The 24,459-nt window shown below is 49.2% G+C and overlaps 1 protein-coding gene across 1 annotated transcript in view; it reads right to left on the reverse strand.

The window, feature by feature from the left end:
- RIOK1 (RIO kinase 1) overlaps positions 1–24,459 on the reverse strand; it is a 108,505-nt gene that overhangs the window by 18,146 nt on the left and 65,900 nt on the right. The window contains exons 13-16 of the mRNA XM_075316462.1: positions 5,647–5,712; positions 5,325–5,444; positions 4,833–4,886; positions 3,154–3,294 (exon numbers count right to left, since the gene is read on the reverse strand). Coding sequence (XP_075172577.1) covers positions 3,154–3,294; positions 4,833–4,886; positions 5,325–5,444; positions 5,647–5,712 — 381 coding nt within the window. The remainder of the gene's footprint in view (positions 1–3,153; positions 3,295–4,832; positions 4,887–5,324; positions 5,445–5,646; positions 5,713–24,459) is intronic.

The raw sequence follows: 24,459 nt of genomic DNA on the forward strand, positions 1-24,459 counted from the left end.
CCGGCGTCCTGAGGAGAGGAGGGAGCCGTGGGCGTGACCCAGAAAGAGCGGGAACTGGTGCCCGCACTGTGCACAGTGAGAGGGGTGGAGTATGCAAAGCATGCTCCAGCCCTCAGTGCTGCTCGTTCTGTGCAGCGTCCCGCCCTTCCCCTGCCTGTCAGGGCTGTGGGCGGGAGGAAAGGAAACTAGGCCGCAAAAAGCCGGGGACTCTAGTAATAAACGCGGCCGCCGTAAAAGCGCGGCCGGCGTGAAAGTCCCCGGCGCACTACAAGTCCCAGCCGCGCCGCAGTGTTTCCATGGCCGCGGCGGTCAGTGCGGCAGTCCCTATACATAAACACACTCAGCAACGCTGAGTGTGTAATGGCACATATTAACCCGGTCAGCGCCGTGGTCCCCGGTGCACTAGCACACCCAGCAAAGCTGGAGTGTTGCTGTGCGCTGTCCCCACAGGGATACAGAGTACCTCCAAGTAGCAGGGCCATGTCCCTGAACGATACCCGGCTCCTATCCAGCAGGCTCCACAGGAGTTGTGGATGAAGCACGGTCTCAGTGCCTGGAGACCGATAGGATCCCACTTCACCCAGAGCCCTGAGGGGGATGGGGAAGGAAAACAGCATGTGGGCTCCAGCCTCCGTACCCGCAATGGATACCTCAACCTTACAACACCACCGACAAGAGTGGGGTGAGAAGGGAGCATGCTGGGGGCTCTATATGGGCCCACTTTTCTTCCATCCGACATGGTCAGCAGCTGCTGCTGACCAATCTGTGGAGCTGTGCGTGCGTGTCTGACCTCCTTCGCACAAAGCAAAAAACTGAGGAGCCCGTGGGAGCACGGGGGGTGTATAGGCAGAAGGGGAGGGGCTTAACACTTTTAAGTGTAATACTTTGTGCGGCCTCCGGAGGCATAGCCTATACACCCAATTGTCTGGGTCTCCCAATGGAGCGACAAAGAAAATTCGGTTCAGGGGAGGGTTTTCGGTCGCTATATAATTGATTATCATAAATCTATTGAATTTACAAGCTATTTTATCCCAGTCTGCGTACTGGATGAAAGATTATTATATTTTCATGGGAACGCTAAATCCTATTGTTTATTGTTTAAAATTTTCAATAAAAAAGATATTATAATAATAAATAATAATAATTAAAAAAAAATACCAACATTGGTAGACGAGATAGGGGGAATAGGAGCACGCACGCTATACTTACCTTAGCTCCGGCACAGCTGTACACCGCTTCCAGGCTACCCATTCACTTCCGGGGCACTGGTTACCCCACCCACCATCTGTGATTGGTTGCAGTCAGACGCGCCCCCATCCTAAGTGACAGCGTGTCTGATGCTTCTAATCACAGACACAACGTGCGTCTATCGTGGTATAAAAAATAAATAAAAATATTTGGTGCAGGGTTCCTCTACATTATGACACCCAGCACAGATAAAGCATACGGTTACTGGCTGCAGCCCCCAGATGTGCACTTATGTTGGCTGTGGAGGAGGAACCGCATGCAGTTTTTTTTTTTATTATTTAAATAAAGGACTGGGAACATCCAGCTGTGATCGCAAATAACCTGAGTGACGTCACCACTGATCGCGCGGCTCATTCATTCTCTGCCTGAACCTCACAGCGTTCGGTCTCGTACCATGATTGTGCTCTGTGACTTCATATATGTAGCAAAGTTGGAATTGTCATGGAACCTCGTGTGGATTACGTTGGACTTGCAATGTTGTTTTGGGTGTTAATAAATTGGTGAAAGAGTTTTTTTTTTATATTTCATTTCAAATAAAGGATTTTTCATTGTTTGTGTTTATTTACTTTCACTTACAGATTAGTAATGGGGGAGTCTCCTGGACCCTCCTCATTAATATAGGGCTTAGTGGCAGCTGTTATTAACCCCTTATATTACCTGGATTGCCATCACACCAGGGCAATCGGGAAGAGTTGGGTAAAGTTCCGGGACTGTCGCATCTAATGGATGCAACAATCCCAGGTGGCTGCAGGCTGCTATTTTTAGGTTGGGGGACAGCCCAATAAGCATGGTTCTCGCCAGCCTAAGAAAACCAGCCCTCAGCCATTGGGCTTTATCATCATCATGACTGGGTATCAAAATTGGGGGGGACCGCACGTTTTTTTTTTTTTTTTAAATCATTTATTTAAATAATTTCAACAAAAGCAGCATGCAGTTCATCTTATTTTGATACACAGCCAAGATAAGTGAACATCTGGGGGCTGCAGGCTATAGCCATATGCTTTATCTGTGCTGGGTATCATAATATGGGAGGACCCTACGCCAAATATTTTATTTTTATACCACGATACCGACCCGCAGACAGGGCCTGTGATTGGTAGCAGTCAGACGCTGTCACATAAGCTGGGGGAGCATGTCTGACTGCAACCAAAGATGCAAAGACGGCCGATGGGCAGGAAAAGCAATGCATATGGATGAGCAATAATGCGTGGCCCAAGAAGTGAAGGCGAGGCTGTAGAAGCATAGTACAGCCACCACGGTAAGTATGAACAGCTTGCTTCATTGTTATTTTCTTTATTTTTTTGGGGTTGCCAGACCCGGATCATTAGTTGGAATTCTCTGAAAATTCTGGGCCCAGGTTCAGCACTTGGGTACCTTGGAAACCTCGCGGATCTGGACATTTACAGTCCGGGTCCGCCCATCACTTCTTATAACACAAAGTGAAATGAATGATCTTGGATATTTGGATCTGCCCAAGAGTAAGGCTGAGCTCTTAGATTCTAGGTTACAGCAATGTAATCTCCTAACAGGCGATGTTGGGATTTCTGTTTTCTGCAACAATGTGAAAGATCTTGTCCAATACTTCTTGATGGAGGATGATTGTGTAGCATGCAACCTAAACAGTTTAATGGAAGCTCTAAAGAGAGGTCAAAATCTAGAGGAATTAAAGGTTCTTCATCGATTCGCTCAAACAAGCCTTGCATAATCGCAATGAGCTAACTTCAAGTCCAGTTAGTTATGTAGTTCACATGAAAGAAACTCATCACTGAACCTGACATCTTCTGAAAATATGAAGAACAGTATTACAAACATCTCTGGCTTAGAGTAGCCAGTTTCTGCTATACTAACAATACAAAATACAGTTTATTAACTTATTTAGAGCTAAAAACATGGCAGCCAACAAACCTTTTTATCTATTTCGGAGGCTGGAGTTTGATCTTTGGAGTGAACATCATCGGAATCTGATCCTGACTCCTCACCACTATCTGCATCAGAACTTGACCCATCATGTTGCTCATCGTCACTTTTCTGAAGCAAAGTTGGTACCTGAACAAACAAAATGAATACAAAGCCTATGAAAACCACTAGTTACTATTCATTACTAATGAGAAACTGAACAGACCATGCCCTTCCTAAATATCCTTTCCCAAGATCCCATTCTTTCATTAATAAGGACAAGAAAACTATCAGTTCCTTAAATTACAAGTGCAGGGAATCATCATAAATGGTTTTACCATCCCTACTTCATTGACAGAAGGTACAATATTATAGACCCAAATGCCTTTCGGATAGCCTATTGATAAAAATCCATGAGTTATGCCAACATTCAATACGGATCCTAAACACCTCAGATAAGTAACACAAGGCAGAACAAGACCGATACAGCGGTATTCACTAGGCTCAAAAATCCTTCCAACACGTGGGCCGCAATTTTTTGAAACTCTACATCAGGTGATATCATGGCGTTTTGTCACCCCACGTGTTGGAAGGATTTCTGAGCCTAGTGAATACCGCTGTATCTGTCTCGCTCTGCCTTGTGTTACTTATCTGAGGTGCTTAGGATCCGTATTGAATGTTGGCATAACTCATGGATTCTATCAATAAAACCTCCTGATGAACCCCTTGGTTTTATCTCACAAGGGGGGAAACGCGTCAAGGTGTAAGCTGTATCCCAATTTGTAAAGCTTTCAATCAAGCACAGTATGTTTGGTTTTGAATACTGCTAATGGAAGCTTGGATATATCATATCTCTATAATCGACTGAGTCCACGAAGAATGAGGAAATATCTTCCTCAAATAATGGAGATTCCAGCGGATATGTGATATTTAATTCATCTATCAAGAGTTCATACCAAGGAATATCTTTAGTCATTGGACTATCTGTACCATTAATGGCATTTTTCTGTGTTTCCTTGATTGCTAAAAAATTTCTAAATTAACAGTTCAGATAATGGTTTTTGTACCGACACAAAGTCTCTGTCCTGTTGGGAATGACCTATTAGGCATTCCATTATGTGCATTTTTTAGGAGGCCAAGTCTTGGCTTTCCCCTATTTTTGATCAATTTCTGCTATTCTCATAGACACTAATGTGGCTGTTGAATAGCGGTTATTGAGGAATATCAATAGGGGCTGCCAAGGGTAGCTCTGATCCATCAGTTGTATTTTCATTTTTTTGATTTAGGTGTTGTAAACTGGGCTGGTTGTTGGAGCCAGGCATTGAGATAGCATTTGGGCCTATTTGTCTCTATGGTTGGCTCCAAAACAACATTGGCAGACAGCAAACTAATGTGACTGGGTGGTTGATACTATGGTTATCAGTGTCAATTGACTATAAATAACAAATAAGTTGTCTCCTATATACTATCTTTATTTCCTCTTTTCCTGTCCTTTTTCGAAATATTGGATCCACGGCCATCTGAGGATGATTAAGAAATTTGAGTGGGATTGGTGGAGGAAATGTCAATCATATACTAATATACATCTGTTTTCCCTGATATCTGGATAACCCGGTGGAGATACTAAATGTGTTTTGTGTCTATGGGTAATTTTTAGCTTAAAAGGTTACCTTAGGTAAAAGTCTTACCGTCTCAGCACCTGACAAATCTTTCTTCAAGCCAGTTACCGTTTGATAGAGAATCTAGAAAAAAATAAAAAAACAAAAAAAGTTTAAGATTTTTTTTTACCAGCCTGCAACTCTTTGGGCTACAGTGTTACCTAGGGGAACTGTTGACTTTACTAGTTATTCTGTATTGTAACATATGCATATATACAATTTTACTAAGTATGTGTTCTGCTAAGAAAAAACACAGAGGCCCCAATTCATCAGGGCTGGCATTACCCAACAGTGGTTTTGATTAAGGAGTGTGCTGCAGTCAGAGGCAACCGCTTCATTAAAAGACCCATTCTGACAGTGCTGCGTAATAGTGGTATGAAAATGCCTAAAGTCACAACCTAAATGTTGTGACTTTTCAATGTGTTTTACGCCAGAATTCAGTCGTAATCACTTTCAATAATGGAACATTAATCATGGTAGCGATCCTACCTTCATCCAAGAGTTTAGCATTAGATTACTCACGTTATCCTGTTGTGCGTTAAGTGATAGATCTTCTTCTTTCAGCTTTTGCATTAAGTCCACATCCCTCTCAAAATTCTTCACTTCATTAAGTGTTCGGGGAATGTATGCTTTCTTAAACACCTAAAAGAAGAAAAAGCAATGTGATATAAAAAATAAAACAACTAATTTGGACTGCTTGACATAACATGAACCCCCACACATCTCCAATAAAAACCCCAAAACACATAGTTGCCCTTAAAATCCATAAACACAAACTCTGTAAAGATTTGGTTGTATGTACCATCAACACACCCTATACGCCACATTACACAGAGCGACTTGCCTCTTCATCAACTTTATCTTGATTTGATCTGTCGTCTTCTGACCTCTCAGCCGCTATTTCCATTGCCTGAAACATTATAATGGGAAAAAAGAATCATTTATACATTCTCTAACTAGAGATTGTAAAGAGTAACTAAACTTTCTTAATGATATTTTATACTTGGCATACTTGAATTGCCTGCAGATCGGTGGAGGTCCAGATCCCGAGTCCCCCACCGATCACATACTAGTTCCTTGAGAAGTGCGCAGCTCAGCAGACAGGAGTTCATAGTTCCATAGAGTGCAAACAGCCTGTAGTATGCATTCAATAGAAAGCATAGGTTACCTACTTTTTTCTATTAACCCTAGAACACATACCTGGGGCCTCGCAGGCCTGCTAGGTTACTTGTTTTCTATTGTAGATATCTATGGCTGTGCGTTCTAGGGTTAAATCTGTATCCCGCTCTATGCGCATGCTCGGACAGGAGCTGTGCACTCCTGTCTACATACTAGTAGTGAGTACTAGGCTAGTTACCACTTAACCTTCCATATCAAAATTAGAAAATCAATAATTCTAATAATCCACAAGACAGGGACCCTTTGGATGCCAGAATAAAAGGAAAAAATACATCCTTTAGTCAGAAGGGTCTCTGTAACCATTACAGAATAGTCTCCCCACAACCCCCGCTAGTGAGGTCACTGGTCTCCTGCATGCTGGGTATTGACACCGCTCTATTGCTGGCTGATTATTACTGAACTGAGCTGTCAACAGAGCGGACGCTGTCACTGCAGATCACAGTACACAGCTCGCAGGTACACAGCAGAGATAAACAGAGCCCCTGAAATCAGGGTCACTGATGATGCTTCGTTTCAGGCTTTGACAGTGATAACAGCCTCTGCCCCCTGCTCCAATGACGCTTTGAGAATCCCAGCATGCAATGGGATTCTTTAAACGAAGTGTCAGACAGGAAATAGGAAAAAAATAGAATAGCAATTAGTGTAGTTAGCGAATGCTAAGGAATTTTCAATCCAAGTATATTAGAAAATCATTTAGATTACAACTCTAAATAGATCGTAATTTACAAGACAAAACAATCACTGATCTCGGGGAGACCAGCCAGAGAAAACACTGCCGGCAGCCAGTGAGGGCGCTCAACACAGTGAAATCCTAGGTGCATTGCCCCCTGGGAAGTATGCACATCCAAAAGGTCCGTGGAGCCTCTGTTAGGAGTCTCGACACAGAAAAAAGCCAGATATCCCTCCGGGAAGGACTTAGCCAAGTAGCCAAGGAGTGGCTCTTTTTAGGAGACCACCATAACCAGCATATTAAGTGGCCCTTTTAGTCAATATCCAGCTCTTGATGAGTTCAGAGATATGACAAGGGAAATACCAAGGCCAGGTATCCATCCACAGACTGCTGTTTCGAAGTATTGCCCCTTATCAGTGTGGAGTAGGATTCTGGCCAGGTGGAAGCATTGCCTTGTAGACCAACAAGACAAAACAATCACTGATCTCGGGGAGACCAGCCAGAGAAAACACTGCCGGCAGCCAGCGAGGGCGCTCAACACAGTGAAATCCTAGGTGCATTGTCCCCTGGGAAGTATGCAAATCAAAAAAAGTCCATGGAGCTTCTGTTAGGAGTCTCGACACAGAAAAAAAAGAGAATTTTGTTTACTTACCGTAAATTCTTTTTCTTATAGTTCCGTATTGGGAGACCCAGACATTGGGTGTATAGCTTCTGCCTCCGGAGGACACAAAGTACTACACTCAAAAGTGTAGCTCCTCCCTCTGAGCTTATACACCCCTTGGAGAACCAGATCTAGCCAGTTTAGTGCAAAAGCTGAAGGAGAATAGCCACCCACAAGTAAAAACAGAGCAAGAACCGGAACAACCGGAGTCTCTGTCTACGACAACAGCCGGTGATAACACGCGGAACAAGAAACTGCCAACAGGCAACAGGGAGGGTGCTGGGTCTCCCAATACGGAACTATAAGAAAAAGAATTTACGGTAAGTAAACAAAGAAGGGAATTTTGTTACTTACCGTAAATTCCTTTTCTTCTAGCTCCTATTGGGAGACCCAGACGATTGGGTGTATAGCACTGCCTCCGGAGGCCACACAAAGCATTACACTAAAAAGTGTAAGGCCCCTCCCCTTCTGGCTATACACCCCCAGTGGGATCACTGGCTCACCAGTTTTAGTGCAAAAGCAAGAAGGAGGAAAGCCAATAACTGGTTTAAACAAATTCACTCCGAAGTAACGTCGGAGAACTGAAAACCGTTCAACATGAACAACATGTGTACCCGAAAAACAACCAAAAATCCCGAAGGACAACAGGGCGGGTGCTGGGTCTCCCAATAGGAGCTAGAAGAAAAGGAATTTACGGTAAGTAACAAAATTCCCTTCTTCTTCGGCGCTCCATTGGGAGACCCAGACGATTGGGACGTCCAAAAGCTGTCCCTGGGTGGGTAAAGAAATACCTCATGTTAGAGCTGCAAAGACAGCCCTCCCCTACGGGGAGGCAACTGCCGCCTGCAGGACTCTTCTACCTAGGCTGGCGTCCGCCGAAGCATAGGTATGCACCTGATAATGTTTGGTGAAAGTGTGCAGACTCGACCAGGTAGCTGCCTGGCACACCTGTTGAGCCGTAGCCTGGTGTCGTAATGCCCAGGACGCACCCACGGCTCTGGTAGAATGGGCCTTCAGCCCTGATGGAACCGGAAGCCCAGCAGAACGGTAGGCTTCAAGAATTGGTTCTTTGATCCATCGAGCCAGGGTGGCTTTTGAAGCCTGCGACCCTTTGCGCTTACCAGCGACAAGGACAAAGAGTGCATCCGAGCGGCGCAGGGGCGCCGTGCGGGAAATGTAGATTCTGAGTGCTCTCACCAGATCCAACAAATGTAGATCCTTTTCATACCGATGAACTGCATGCGGATAAAAGGAAGGCAAGGAGATATCCTGATTAAGGTGAAAAGAGGATACCCCCTTAGGTAGAAACTCCTGAATGGGGCGCAGCACTACCTTGTCCTGGTGGAACACCAGGAAAGGAGCTTTGCATGACAGCGCTGCTAGTTCAGACACTCTCCGAAGAGACGTGACCGCTACCAGAAATGCCACTTTCTGTGAGAGTCGAGAAAGTGACACATCCCTCAGGGGCTCGAAAGGCGGCTTCTGGAGAGCAACAAGGACCTTGTTTAGATCCCACGGATCTAACGGCCTCCTGTACGGAGGTACGATATGACACACCCCCTGCAGGAACGTGCGCACCTTAGAAAGTCGCGCTAGACGCTTCTGAAAAAACACGGATAGTGCCGAGACTTGCCCTTTAAGGGAGCCGAGCGACAAGCCCTTTTCCAACCCAGATTGCAGGAAGGAAAGAAAGACAGGTAACGCGAATGGCCAGGGGGATACTCCTTGTGCAGAGCACCAGGATAAGAAAATCTTCCACGTTCTGTGGTAGATCTTAGCAGAAGTGGACTTCCTAGCCTGTCTCATGGTGGCCACGACCCCTTGGGGTAATCCTGAAGACGCTAGGATCCAGGACTCAATGGCCACACAGTCAGGTTCAGGGCCGCAGAATTCCGATGGAAAAACGGCCCTTGGGACAGTAAGTCTGGACGGTCTGGTAGTGCCCACGGTTGGCAGACCGTGAGATGCCACAGATCCGGGTACCACGACCTCCTCGGCCAGTCTGGGGCGACGAGTATGACGCGGCCGCAATCGGATCTGATCTTGCGTAACACTCTGGGCAGGAGTGCCAGAGGTGGAAACACATAAGGGAGCCGGAACTGCGACCAATCTTGCACTAAGGCGTCTGCCGCCAGAGCTCTTTGATCGCGAGACCGCGCTATGAAGGCCGGGACCTTGTTGTTGTGCCGAGACGCCATTAGGTCGACGTCCGGCACCCCCCAGCGGCGGCAGATTTCCTGAAACACGTCCGGGTGAAGGGACCATTCCCCTGCGTCCATGCCCTGGCGACTGAGGAAGTCTGCTTCCCAGTTTTCTACGCCCGGGATGTGAACTGCTGATATGGTGGATGCTCTTTCCTCCACCCACATCAGAATCCGCCTGACTTCCTGGAAGGCTTGCGGACTGCGTGTCCCTCCTTGGTGGTTGATGTATGCCACCGCTGTGGAGTTGTCCGACTGAATTCGGATCTGCTTTCCTTCCAGCCACTGCTGGAAGGCTAATAGGGCAAGATACACTGCCCTGATTTCCAGAACATTGATCTGAAGTGTGGACTCCTGCTGAGTCCACGTCCCTTGAGCCCTGTGGTGGAGAAAAACTGCTCCCCACCCTGACAGACTCGCGTCTGTCGTGACCACTGCCCAGGATGGGGGCAGGAATGATCTTCCCTGTGATAACGAGGTGGGAAGAAGCCACCATTGCAGAGAGTCCTTGGCCGTCTGAGAAAGGGAGACTTTCCTGTCTAGGGAAGTTGTCTTCCCGTCCCATTGGCGGAGAATGTCCCATTGAAGTGGGCGCAGATGAAGCTGCGCGAACGGGACTGCCTCCATTGCTGCCACCATCTTCCCAAGGAAGTGCATGAGGCGCCTTAAGGGGTACGACTGACCCTGAAGGAGAGACTGCACCCCTGTCTGTAGTGACCGCTGCTTGTCCAGCGGAAGTTTCACTATCGCTGAGAGAGTATGAAACTCCATGCCAAGATACGTTAGTGATTGAGTCGGTGCCAGGTTGGACTTTGAAAAGTTGATGATCCACCCGAAAGTCTGGAGAGTCTCCAGCGCAACATTCAGGCTGTGTTGGCATGCCTCTTGAGAGGGTGCTTTGACAAGTAGATCGTCTAAGTAAGGGATCACCGAATGTCCCTGAGAATGCAAGACTGCTACCACTGCCGCCATGACCTTGGTGAAAACCCGTGGGGCTGTCGCCAGACCAAATGGCAGAGCTACGAACTGGAGATGGTCGTCTCCTATCACGAAACGTAGAAAACGTTGGTGCTCTGTAGCAATCGGCACGTGGAGATAAGCATCCTTGATGTCTATTGATGCAAGAAAATCTCCTTGAGACATTGAGGCAATGACGGAGCGGAGGGATTCCATCCGGAACCGCCTGGCGTTCACATGCTTGTTGAGGAGCTTTAGGTCCAGAACAGGACGAAACGAGCCGTCCTTTTTTGGAACCACAAAGAGATTGGAGTAAAAACCTTGCCCTTGTTCCTGCAGAGGAACAGGGATCACCACTCCTTCTGCTTTTAGTGAGCACACCGCTTGCAGAAGGGCATCTGCTCGGTCGGGATGTGGGGAGGTTCTGAAGAACCGAGGCGGAGGACGAGAACTGAATTCTATCCTGTACCCGTGAGACAAAATGTCTGTTACCCACCGGTCTTTGACCTGTGGCAGCCAAATGTCGCAAAAGCGGGAGAGCCTGCCACCGACCGAGGATGCGGAGAGATGAGGCCGAAAGTCATGAGGCAGCCGCCTTGGAAGCGGTTCCCCCGGTTGCTTTCTTGGGGCGTGAATGAGCCCGCCAGGAATCTGAGCTCCTTTGCTCCTTCTGAGTCCCTTTGGACGAGGAGAATTGGGTCTTGCTGGAGCCTCGAAAGGACCGAAACCTCGCCTGCCACTTCCTCTGTTGAGGTTTGCTTGATCTGGGCTGGGGTAAGGAGGAGTCCTTACCCTTGGATTGCTTAATGATTTCAGCCAATTGTTCACCAAACAGTCTATCTACAGATAGTGGCAAGCTGGTTAAACATTTTTTGGAAGCAGAATCCGCTTTCCATTCCTTTAACCACAAGGCTCTGCGCAAGACAACAGAGTTGGCAGACGCAATTGAGGTACGGCTTGTAGAGTCCAGGACAGCGTTGATAGCGTAAGTCGCAAACGCAGACATTTGCGAGGTTAGGGACGCTACTCGCGGCACTGCTGGACATATGATAGAGTCCACTTGTGCCAGGCCAGCTGAAATAGCTTGGAGTGCCCACACGGCCGCGAATGCTGGAGCAAACGACGCGCCGATAGCTTCATAGACAGACTTTAACCAAAGGTCCATCTGTCTGTCATTGGCATCTTTAAGTGAAGCCCCATCTTCCACTGCAACTATGGATCTAGCTGCAAGCCTGGAGATTGGGGGGTCCACCTTTGGACACTGGGTCCAGCGTTTGACCACGTCAGGGGGAAAGGGATAACGTGTATCCTTAAGACGTTTGGAGAAACGCTTGTCTGGATAAGCATGATGTTTCTGGACTGATTCTCTGAAGTCAGAGTGGTCCAGAAAAGTACTCAATTTACGCTTGGGATACCGGAAATGGAACTTCTCCTGCTGTGCAGCTGCCTCCTCTGCTGAAGGGGCTGGGGGAGAAATATCCAACAGTCTATTGATGGCCGCTATAAGGTCATTTACCATAGCGTCACCATCAGGGGTATCTAGATTGAGAGCGGTGTCAGGATTAGATTCCTGATCACCCACCTCTGTCTCCTCATACAGAGCCTCGTCTCGCTGAGACCCTGACCAGTGTGATGACGTCGAGGGTCTTTCCCAGCGAGCCCGCTTAGGCTGCCTGGGACTGTCATCCGAGTCAGAGTCTTCAGCCTGTGATGCCTGGGACCCCCTTGAAGTACGGATTAGTTCCAACTGAGGGGGACCGGGGAGCATAGACACAGCAGTGTCCATGGTCTGATTAACTGGCCTGGACTGCAAGGTCTCCAGGATTTTTGTCATAGTCACAGACATCTTATCAGCAAAAACTGCAAATTCTGTCCCCGTCACCGGGGCAGGGTTCACAGGCGTCTCTGCCTGGGCCACTACTACCATAGACTCTGGCTGCCGAAGTGGCACAGGGATTGAACATTGCACACAATGGGGGTCATTGGAACCTGCCGGTAGATTAGCCCCACATGCGGCACAAGCAGTGCATACCGCCTGTGCCTTGGCACCCTTGCATTTTGCGGATGACATGTTGTTGTCTCCTCAGAGCAATGTAGGGTATAAGCCAAGAAGCGACTGTACAGTGCAATATAAATATATATGGTACAGGGAAAAAATGCACCAAATAACACTGTGGCACTAGTGGGGCCAGCACTTATGTGCAGCTTACCGCCCGCATAAACGCGGGTGTGTGGTCGCCAGAGTCCCTTGTCTGAGTCCCCCAGAGCCTGTGTCCGTTCTCCAGCCAGACTGCATGCAGGAATGGCTGCCGGCGTCCTGTGGAGAGGGGCGGGCCCTGGGCGTGTTGAGACCAAGAGCGGGAAACTTGCGTCCCCACTGTGCCCAGTGAGAGGGCTGGAGTATGTAAATAAGACTCCAGCCCTCGGCGCTGACTATAGAACAGCGTCTCTCCCTTTCCCTGATTGACAGGGTGGGGGCGGGAACGAAGCAGAGCTAGGCCGCAAAAGCCGGGGACTAGATTTATGAGCGCTGCCGCCGTAAAAGCGCGGGCAGCGCGAGTCCCCGGCGCACTACAAGTCCCAGCCGCGCCGCCGCTCCCGGAGCGGCCGGCGCGGTAGTTCCCAAGACATAAAATCACTCAGCTAAGCTGCAGTGACTCTAACCCGAGCGCGCAGCGCTAATGCCCCCGGCGCACTAGCACACCCAGCAAGCCTGGAGTGTGCGTGGCCTGTCTGTGCGGGGACACAGAGTACCTGAACGTTGCAGGGCCTTGTCCCTGACTGTACTCAGCTCCTCCAGCAGGGTCTCTGGGTCTGTGGATGGAGCTCGGCCTCAGGGTTTGGGGGCCGGTAAGATCCCACTTCCACAGAGCCCCTCAGGGGGATGGGGAAGGAAAGCAGCATGTGGGCTCCAGCCTCCGTACCCGCAATGGGTACCTCAACCTTACAAACCGCAAGTGGGGTGAGAAGGGAGCATGCTGGGGACCCTATATGGGCCCTCTTTTCTTCCATCCGATAGAGTCAGCAGCTACTGCTGACTAAACAGTGGAGCTATGCGTGGATGTCTGACCTCCTTCGCACAAAGCAGAAAACTGGTGAGCCAGTGATCCCACTGGGGGTGTATAGCCAGAAGGGGAGGGGCCTTACACTTTTTAGTGTAATGCTTTGTGTGGCCTCCGGAGGCAGTGCTATACACCCAATCGTCTGGGTCTCCCAATGGAGCGCCGAAGAAATTCTCTTTTTCTTTATCGTTCCTATGGGAGACCCAGACATTGGGACGTCTCAAAGCAGTCCATGGGTGGGAATAAACAGAAAAACTGAGAAGTAGGCGGAGCCTAACTTCACAAGTGGGCGACAGCCGCCTGAAGGATGCGTCTGCCCAAGCTCGCATCTGCCGAAGCATGAGCATGCACTTGGTAGTGCTTTGAAAAGGTATGTAGGCTAGTCCAAGTGGCAGCCTGACAGACTTGCTGAGTCGTAGCCTGGTGCCTGAAAGCCCAAGAGGCACCGACCGCTCTGGTCGAGTGTGCCTTGATCCCCGGCGGGAGAGGCACCTGAGAACACTGGTAGGCATCCGAAATGGATGACCTAATCCAACGGGCTAAGGTCGGCTTAGAAGCAGAGAGGCCCTTACGCCGACCTGTGGTTAGCACAAAAAGAGAGGTGCACCGCCTAAGAGCAGCGGTGCGAGACACATAGATCCGGAGCGCCCGCACCAGATCCAGAGTATGCAACGCTTTTTCAAAGCGATGAACAGGAGCCGGACAAAAGGAAGGCAGGGTAATGTCATGGTTAAGGTGGAAAGGAGAAACCACCTTAGGGAGAAAGTCCGGAGTCGGACGGAGAACCACCTTGTCTTGATGAAAAACCAAAAAAGGTGACTCCGAAGAGAGCGCAGCGAAATCAGAGACTCTCCTGAGGGAAGTTATGGCCACTAGAAAGACCACCTTCTGTGAAAGACGAAACAAAGAAACCTCCCTATTAGGCTCAAAGGGGGGTTTCTGCAAAACCGTGAGAACCAAATTGAGGTCCCAGGGATCCAAGGGCCGCCGATAAGGCGGGATGATGTGAGACGCACCTTGCATGAAGGTGCGGACCTGAGCCAGCCGGGCGATATGCCGCTGGAACAGAACTGACAAAGCTGAGACTTGTCCCTTGAGAGAGTTTAGGGATAGTCCTAGCTGCAGACCGGACTGTAGAAAAGACAGAAGGGTCGGCAAGGAAAAAGGCCAAGGAGAATGGCCGGAAGAGCGACACCAGGACAGGAAAATCTTCCAAGTCCTGTGATAGATCTTGGCAGAGGAAGACTTACGGGCCCGAGTCATAGTGGAGATGACTTCAGGGGTGATACCAGAAGCCGTCAAGATCCAGGACTCAAGAGCCACGCCGTCAATCTGAGAGCCGCAGAATTCTGGCGGAAAAACGGACCTTGTGAGAGAAGGTCTGGACGATCCGGAAGATACCACGGCACCTCTACGGACAGATGGAGCAGGTCTGGGTACCAAGCTCGCCTGGGCCAGTCCGGAGCAATGAGGATGACTCGACGGCCCTCCATTCTGATCTTGCGCAGGACTCTGGGCAAGAGAGCTAGAGGGGTAAACACGTAGGACAGACGAAACTGGGACCAATCTTGAACCAGAGCGTCCGCTGCAAAGGCCTGAGGATCGTGGGAGCGAGCCACGTAAACCGGAACCTTGTTGTTGTGACGGGATGCCATTAGGTCCACTTCCGGAGTGCCCCACTTGCGGCAGATTGACTGAAACACTGCCGGATGCAGGGACCACTCGCCACTATCCACGGTTTGACGGCTGAGATAATCTGCTTCCCAGTTTTCCACGCCTGGGATGTGGACTGCGGATATGGTGGACGTCCATTGAAGGATGCGTTGAACCTCCAACATTGCCAGGCGGCTGCGTGTCCCGCCTTGGTGATTGATGTAGGCAACCGCTGTCGCGTTGTCTGACTGGACTCGGATGTGCTTGCCCGCCAACAGGTGGTGAAAGGCTAGGAGAGCTAGAAACACAGCTCTGGTTTCCAGCACATTGATCGAGAGGGCTGACTCGGACGGAGTCCAAGTGCCCTGTGCTCGGTGGTGGAGACATACCGCTCCCCAGCCGGATAGACTGGCATCCGTGGTGAGGATCACCCAGGACGGGGCCAGGAAGGAGCGCCCCTGAGACAGAGAGAGGGGCCGAAGCCACCACTGAAGAGAGGTCCTGGTCTGTGGCGACAGAGCCACTAGCCTGTGCAAGGAGGAAGGCTGCTTGTCCCAACAGCGGAGAATGTCCAGCTGCAGGGGACGCAGATGGAACTGGGCAAAGGGCACAGCCTCCATTGACGCCACCATCTGACCCAGCACCTGCATCAGGTGCCTGATGGAATAACGGCGGGGCCTCAGCAGAGAGCGCACCGCCAGTTGGAGGGACTGCTGTTTGACTAAGGGCAGCTTCACAAGTGCCGGCAGAGTCTCGAACTGCATCCCTAGGTACGTGAGCCTCTGGGTCGGAGTCAGAGTGGATTTGGGCAGATTGACAAGCCACCCGAATTGGGCTAGAGTGGCGACAGTGAGCAAGACACTCCGTTGACAGTCTGCGCTGGATGAAGCCTTGACTAGAAGGTCGTCCAGGTAAGGAATCACTGCCAACCCCTGGAGGTGCAGAACCGCAACCACTGCTGCCATGACCTTGGTGAATACCCGAGGGGCCGTGGCTAACCCGAAGGGGAGAGCCACGAATTGGAAATGTTCCTCTCCGATTGCAAAACGTAGCCAACGCTGGTGTGAAACTGCAATTGGCACATGCAGATAGGCATCTCTGATGTCGATGGATGCCAGGAAATCCCCTTGGGTCATTGAGGCAATGACTGATCGCAGAGACTCCATGCGAAAATGCCGCACCTGAACATGCTTGTTGAGAAGCTTGAGATCCAGGATGGGCCGGAAGGAACCGTCCTTTTTGGGGACTAGGAAGAGATTTGAGTAGAAACCTCTGAACTGTTCCCGGGCGGGAACCGGTACAATTACTCCGTTGGCCTGCAAGGATGCCACGGCCTGAGAGAAGGCAGCGGCCTTGGAGCAGGGGGGAGTTGACAGAAAAAATCTGTTTGGCGGGCTGGAAGAGAATTCTATCCTGTAGCCGTGGGAGATGATATCCCGCACCCACTGATCGGAGACGTGTTGAAACCACACGTCGCCAAAGTGGGAGAGCCTGCCACCGACTAAGGACGTTGCTGGCGCGGACAGATAGTCAAGAGAATGCTGCCTTAGTGGCAGCAGCTCCTGCGGTCTTCTGTGGACGCGCTTTTGTGCGCCAGCTGGATTTTTGGTCCTTGGCTGAGTTAGTGGACGAGGCCGAGGGCTTAGAGGACGACCAGTTGGAGGAACGAAAGGAACGAAACCTCGACTGATTCCTACCCTGGACAGGTTTCCTGGTTTTGGTTTGTGGCATGGAAGTACTCTTCCCGCCAGTAGCTTCCTTAATAATTTCATCCAGCTGTTCACCGAACAGCCTGGACCCAGCAAAAGGGAGTCCAGCAAGGAATTTCTTCGAGGAAGCATCTGCCTTCCACTCTCGAAGCCACAGGATCCTGCGGATAGCGAGGGAATTAGCCGAAGCCACCGCAGTGCGGTGAGAAGCCTCCAGCATGGCAGACATGGCATAGGATGAAAAAGCTGAAGCTTGGGAAGTTAAAGCAACCATTTCGGGCATAGATTCCCTGGCGAGGGAATGCATCTCCTCTAGAGAAGCAGAGATGGCTTTGAGAGCCCACACTGCTGCAAAAGTTGGGGAGAACGAGGCCCCCGCAGCTTCATACACAGATTTGGCCAGAAGGTCGACCTGGCGGTCAGTGGAATCCTTAAGTGAGGTGCCGTCAGCCACCGACATAACGGTCCGGGCGGATAGCCTAGACACCGGAGGGTCTACCTTTGGTGAATGAGCCCACTCCTTGACCACCTCAGGTGGAAAGGGAACACGGTCATCAGAACCACGCTTTGGGAAGCGTTTGTCAGGACAGGCCCTGGGCTTGGACACAGCGGCCTGAAAACTGGAGTGGTTAAAGAACACACTCTTTGTCCTCTTAAGCGAGATAAACTGGTGCTTTTCTGCCAGAGAGGGTTGCTCCTCTGATACTGGCGGATTGAGATCCAGTACAGAATTAATGGACGCAATCAAATCACTAACATCTGAGTCCTTTTCGGACAGATCAATGGGGCACATGGAGTTAGCCTCCGAGCCCCCTGTAAAGGCATCCTCCTCGTCCCGCGAGTCAGCGTCTGAAACAGAGCCGTGGGACGAGGAAGGAGAGGGAGCCCTGCGTCTCATTTTAGGAGGACGAGGTCTGGGACCAGATGATGAATCCTCTGTGAGCTCCGCTGAGAGAGCCCTAGCAGCAGAGGCACCCTGTGAAGGGGGCTGATGCATGTTCAGCAAAGTCCTGGACAGCTGTCCCATGGAGTCGGCAAAAGACTGGGAGATAGACCTAGATAAGGATTCTACCTAAGTCGGGGGTTCAGCCACAGGGACCGGAGCAGCCTGAGAGACCACTGGGGGGGCGATTCCAGGCTGAGGCATCGTCAGGTTAGAGCAGGCATCACAATGTGGATAGGTGCTCGGTTCAGGCAGTAGGAGCTTACATGCAGTGCATACTGAATACAGCTTTGGAGCCTTGCTCCTCGTGTGAGACATGCTGCTGAAGTGGGGGCTCTGCCAGAATGACCCCCAGAGAGTATATACAGAAGGTCCACAACCGGAGGTTGTGGCTTACCAGACCGCTGGAGCGGTTTGTGTGCCCTCCAGATCCCAAAGCCCGGACCCCCAAGCACCTCAGCAGGGATGCTGCAGCCAGCGCTGATCGCAGGGAAGAACGCTGAGAAAATGGTGCCGGAGTGAAGAGAGGGGGCGGGACTCACTCTGAGAGCGGGATCTGGAGGGCCAATGAGACCTACAGGGGAGGAGATATGAACTCAGTGAGGAGTGTCTCTCCCCTGTGTAGAACGGCCGCTGGGCAGAGCCGCACTGTCCCTCTGCATGAATGACATGCGAGGGCAGTGAAACCGAAAGTAGGCCTCCGGCGAAGCCGGGGCCTAAATTTGAGCGGTGCGGCCGGCGCGCAGGCACCATCGGCGCGGTTCTCAGGCGACAGCCAGAGAACCCGCCGGAAATGTCACAAAAATCACTCAGCACACTCTCCCCCAACAATAAAGTACACGGGACCCCCATATATAAACGTCTCAGGTACTTAGCTTGCTGAGACGCAGGGATCCAAGTCCCTGGGGGCGAGTTCTCCGGTCCAGCAGGATCCTGAAGGGCTGCGGATGGAGACCGGTCTCCTGGCAAGCATGGAGAACCGTGCTGGCTCCCACTTCAAGCCAGAGCCCGGAGGGATGGTGAAGGAGCACGGCATGTAAGGCTCCAGCCTTGGAATCAACCTTAACAGCACCGCCGACACAGTGGGGTGAGAAGGGACATGCCGGGGGTCCAGGCTTGGACCCGCTTTTCTTCAAACTCTTTCCAAAAATGAAAAATCAGATGAGAATGCATGTGTGGATGTATGCCTCCTGAACACAAAGCGATAAACTGGCTAGATCTGGTTCTCCAGGGGGTGTATAAGCTCAGAGGGAGGAGCTACACTTTTGAGTGTAGTACTTTGTGTGTCCTCCGGAGGCAGAAGCTATACACCCAATGTCTGGGTCTCCCATAGGAACGATAAAGAAAAGCCAGAATCCTACTCCACACTGATGAGGGGCAATACCCCGAAACAGCTGTCTGTGGATGGATACCTGGCCTTGGTATTTCCCTTGTCATATCTTTAAACTCACTCGTCAAGAGCTGAATATTGACTAAAATAACTCCTAATACTGGTAATTATCTTTATGCCGTGCACTTTATCATCCCAAATTGACAGTATATATTGGCAACTAGCTTTCTGTTCTATCAATACTACACTACACACTTTATTAACTATTATAGTTCATTTGTAATATATATTGTATAAAATGTTAGTATTGATTACTATGTGCCAACAATTATGGTAAAGTGGTGCCACCTTCTGGCTATTTTATGAACATTACCCTCATTTCTATTTTTTAGCATTTATGAATAATAAAAATTAAATATCAATTATTTGGTCTACCCTGCACTTTGTTTATATATGATTTATGTTATATGGTGCGTGACTATTAATAGTCCTTAAATTGTGCACAAACACTAAAATGCTCGGACATTAACACTTACCGTATTTTTCGCTTTATAAGACGCACCTGATTATAAGACGCACCCCCAAATTTGGTGAAGGAATAGAGAATTTTTTAATAAATGGGGTCCGTCTTATAATGGCAGTGTCCGTCTAACAAATAATATAGGGTATATGTCCCTCATAGCCCCCTCATCCTAAAATTAGCCCCCTTAATCTGGATATGGCCACCTTATATTGAACACGTCCCCCAGTGATGCCACATTTCCCCTGTGGCAGGCAGGCAGACAGGGCCACTGTGGCAGGCAGGCAGACAGGGCCACTGTGGCAGGCAGGCAGACAGGGCCACTGTGGCAGGCAGGCAGACAGGGCCACTGTGGCAGGCAGGCAGACAGGCCCACTGTGGCAGGCAGGCAGACAGGCCCACTGTGGCAGGCAGGCAGACAGGCCCACTGTGGCAGGCAGGCAGACAGGCCCACTGTGGCAGGCAGGCAGACAGGCCCACTGTGGCAGGCAGGCAGACAGGCCCACTGTGGCAGGCAGGCAGACAGGCCCACTGTGGCAGGCAGGCAGACAGGCCCACTGTGGCAGGCAGGCAGACAGGCCCACTGTGGCAGGCAGGCAGACAGGCCCACTGTGGCAGGCAGGCAGACAGGCCCACTGTGGCAGGCAGGCAGACAGGCCCACTGTGGCAGGCAGGCAGACAGGCCCACTGTGGCAGGCAGGCAGACAGGCCCACTGTGGCAGGCAGGCAGACAGGCCCACTGTGGCAGGCAGGCAGACAGGCCCACTGTGGCAGGCAGGCAGGCCCACTGTGGCAGGCAGGCAGGCCCACTGTGGCAGGCAGGCAGGCCCACTGTGGCAGGCAGGCAGGCCCACTGTGGCAGGCAGGCAGGCCCACTGTGGCAGGCAGACAGGCCCACTGTGGCAGGCAGACAGGCCCACTGTTGCAGGCAGACAGGCCCACTGTTGCAGGCAGACAGGCCCACTGTGGCAGGCAGACAGGGCCACTGTGGCAGGCAGACAGGGCCACTGTGGCAGGCAGACAGGGCCACTGTGGCAGGCAGACAGGGCCACTGTGGCAGGCAGACAGGGCCACTGTGGCAGGCAGACAGGGCCACTGTAGCAGGCAGACAGGGCCACTGTGGCAAGCAGACAGGCCCACTGTGGCAGGCAGACAGGGCCACTGTGGCAAGCAGACAGGCCCACTGTGGCAGGCAGACAGGGCAACTGTGGCAGGCAGACAGGGCCACTGTGGCAGGCACACATCACCTTCTGTTACATATCGCCCCCATGTTGCTGCTTTTAGTAAAATAAACTCTTTCCTTACCTTCTGCAGCACTATCTTGTCTTGTGTCTCCCTCCTCGGGGTTGAGCTCCTCCTGTCTCCTGCACTTCCTACTTCCTAGTTCTAGTGGAGGTCATGTGATCGGGACAGCAGAGAGAGATATCTCTGCGTTCCTAATCACAGCCAGCAGGAGGGAGACCGGGCAGACGCTGGAGGAGGTGAGTAAAGAGTTTATTATTTTACTATGGGCAGCACGGGAGGCCATATCTAACACAGGGGGAGGGGGGATCCTGTGCGATCAAAGGTAAGCACAGGCAGATAATATGTACAGCTCCCCCAGCCAATTAGCACGGTGCAGTTTCAACACCACGCTTTTGATGGACAGCGGCTGTGCATATTATATGAGCGGGAGCAGGAGATCAAACGCTGCCGCTCCCAGCCCCAAGCAGTCCCCAGCACCGCTCCAGAGCTGCCCGCACCTCCACTGGACTCTGTGTGTGTGTATTATTTATATATATATATATATATATATATATATATATATATATATATATATATATATATATATATATATATATATATATATATATATATATATATATATATATATATATATATATATACACCCCCCCTCCCATATATTCGGATTATAAGACGCACCCCCTACTTTCCCCCAAAATTTGGGGGAACAAAAGTGCGTCTTATAAAGCGAAAAATACGGTAATTGGTTTATCCTTCCAGTATAGTTTGGTCAATTCCAAACTACAGAAAGCTAATGGTTTTTATTATACATTTTGGGTGACCTGTAAAGGTGAAATTGACTGACAATCTGATATTTGGGTGCCTCTCGACTATACTCTGGCAGATATGAGAAGGATCCAGAATGCTGGATTTGTTCTTTGGGAGATGAGCAGCCACCGGAGGAGTGTGGAAGCGGTCTCTTATTCAGCCAAGCGTTGCAGTGTATGGTGGAGTCAGGGATGACAGCTGATGGATCGGATGTGGGAGATGACGGGAGTGCCATTTTGTGATTCACTCTGCTGTTTTTAACTATACCATTTTGAGATGCCTGAACAACGTCACTTTATTGGATAAATATTTTTGTTTTTTATTAGGTTAAGCACTGACGCCTACAGTGATTATCTTTATCTTTATATTTTACATTTCACTATTTATATTGTTGGTAAGAAGGAGTTGAACCCGTAATTTAGTACAGCAGGGCATTGCAATACTGACAATCTCCCATGAAGCGCAACCATAGTTTTTGGGGGGTTTTTTTCACGGGAGTTTTTACACGGCAGAGCTACATTGACTGGCACCACACTATCATATAGTTTGGTTTGTGGATGACATCAGAAGTGATGGCCGCCATGTTGAAGCTTATGCTGCGGTCATGCTTGACATTGGCATATAAGACGATAGACTGATGCGATCAGAGCTAGCTCCTATCGCACAAATTACTGTCAGATGACAGCTATTCGCCAGCAAATATACTGCAAAGTAAGGAGTCAGCTCCTGAGCCAGCTCTATGTAATTACAGCGAACAGCCGCTGTACATTTACAATAGCTGCCTTTAGGAGCGACCCTGTACCTAATTTTAAATCTTCTGTGACCGCAGAGGGTTTAAAGGTACAGCAATACTAATATCTGACAGCTGGGCATTCCATTAATGGAAAAAAATATATAATTACTTTGAAATATATTATATATATATATATATATATATATATATATATATATATATATATATATATATATATATATATATATATATATATATATATATATATATATATATATATATATATATATATATATATATATATATATATTTTAACAAAGCTTTTAGTGATGGGCGAATAGTAACTATTCGGCCTAAGACACACGGCATGAAAATCGGATCGAGTGGAATGCGATAAAACATCGCATTCCACCCTGACCAATATTAGCCTATGTGCCAGCACCCATGAACGATTATTGTCTCAGCCCTAATCGGACCGAGAAAACAGTCGCAGCATGCTGCGGGTGCAATGCGATCCTTGTTTCTATCGCACCCATTCAAGTCTATGGGGCGAAAGAAACATCGCACTGCACTCGCTTTACACCGGTGTAATGCGAGTAATGGGCAAGAATGACAATAGCCGGCAACGGAGGAGAGAGGGAGATAAATCCCTCCCTCTCCTCCGCAACGCCGGCCCTCTCCTCCTCAGCGCCGGCCCTGTCCTCCTCAGCGCTGGCCCGCCGTCCACAGCTGTGGTCTGATCGCACAATTGGACCTCAGTCAGAATGACACTCGCATGACACTTGGCTCTGCTGTACTGCCACTGTGAGCTGAGTGTCATTCGAGGATCGCAGTAGTCCCCGTGTGGCCCCAGCCTTCATGTGTGGATTATTCGTAACAAATCCCAAAGTATTATTCCAGTCTTCGTCATGAATAACGAACTTCAGTAAGTCAATGGGGAACCTGAGCATTTTTCAAGAAGATTTCCCAGAAAAATGCTCGGGTTCCCCACTGACTTGCATTAAGTTCATTATTCCTGACAAATACCGGAATAGTATTTTGGGATACTTTACGAATAATCTGAACATGAAAAGTTACTATTTGCCCATCACTTAAAGCTTTTTATTGTTGTAATTGTACTGAGTTGGGAAATCATGTCAGGTCACTTTAACATCACAATGAACACCTTAAACACAATACCCCTAAAAAACAATGGTGGAATTGCTTTTATTATGGCTCTGAGGAGCAGTAGAAATGCAAAAGCACTTTAAAATAAAATAAAAAAAAACAAAACACATCCTATAGGGACAGATTTAAAAAGATGTTCAAAGAGCCATGTTGTTTGAATATGGTGACCATCTGTTATCATAAACGCAGCAACCATTATACTTTTCTCTTTGGTATATGGACTCAAAGCTTAGGTCAAGAAGAGCATATTTATCAAGGCCTTGTTGAGGAGCTTGGCGCACTGGTAAACTGAGTTCTTGGAGTTAAAGCATGAAAAGGAATAGGAAATATCCAGAAATCGGCGACTTCTTAAAAGCTCATCCTTTATTTTACAAACATTTCATAAAAAACTTGTAACATCAAGACATAAAATCCAAAAAAATAATCCATGGTAGACAGCTTATGAACAACAAACGCGTTTTGGACGTGGGTCCTTATGTCTTGATGTTCCAAGTTTATGACATTTTTGGAAAATAAAGGAGGAGTTTTTAAGAAGTCGCCGATTGCTGGATATTTCCTATTCCTCTTGTGCTCCTGCTGACACCCAGTTTCTGTAGTCTTCTGGTGAGCTGACCCCTTTCCTCAAAGTTTTTAAACCATGAAAACATTAATTATTTAATTGAGGACTTCCTTGCACATGAATTCCAGGTTCTTGTCCAACACATGGCTATGCTCAGCCTGTCAAGCTATTTAATGTGCTGCCCACTGATGTGACAACATCATGTTACTGACATCTTTAGTTTAGAAGTCAGTAATCATCTCCCTCATGTCATTTTCCAAG

The sequence above is a fragment of the Anomaloglossus baeobatrachus genome, chromosome 6 (genome assembly GCF_048569485.1).
Source record: "Anomaloglossus baeobatrachus isolate aAnoBae1 chromosome 6, aAnoBae1.hap1, whole genome shotgun sequence".
NCBI lineage: Eukaryota > Metazoa > Chordata > Amphibia > Anura > Aromobatidae > Anomaloglossus > Anomaloglossus baeobatrachus.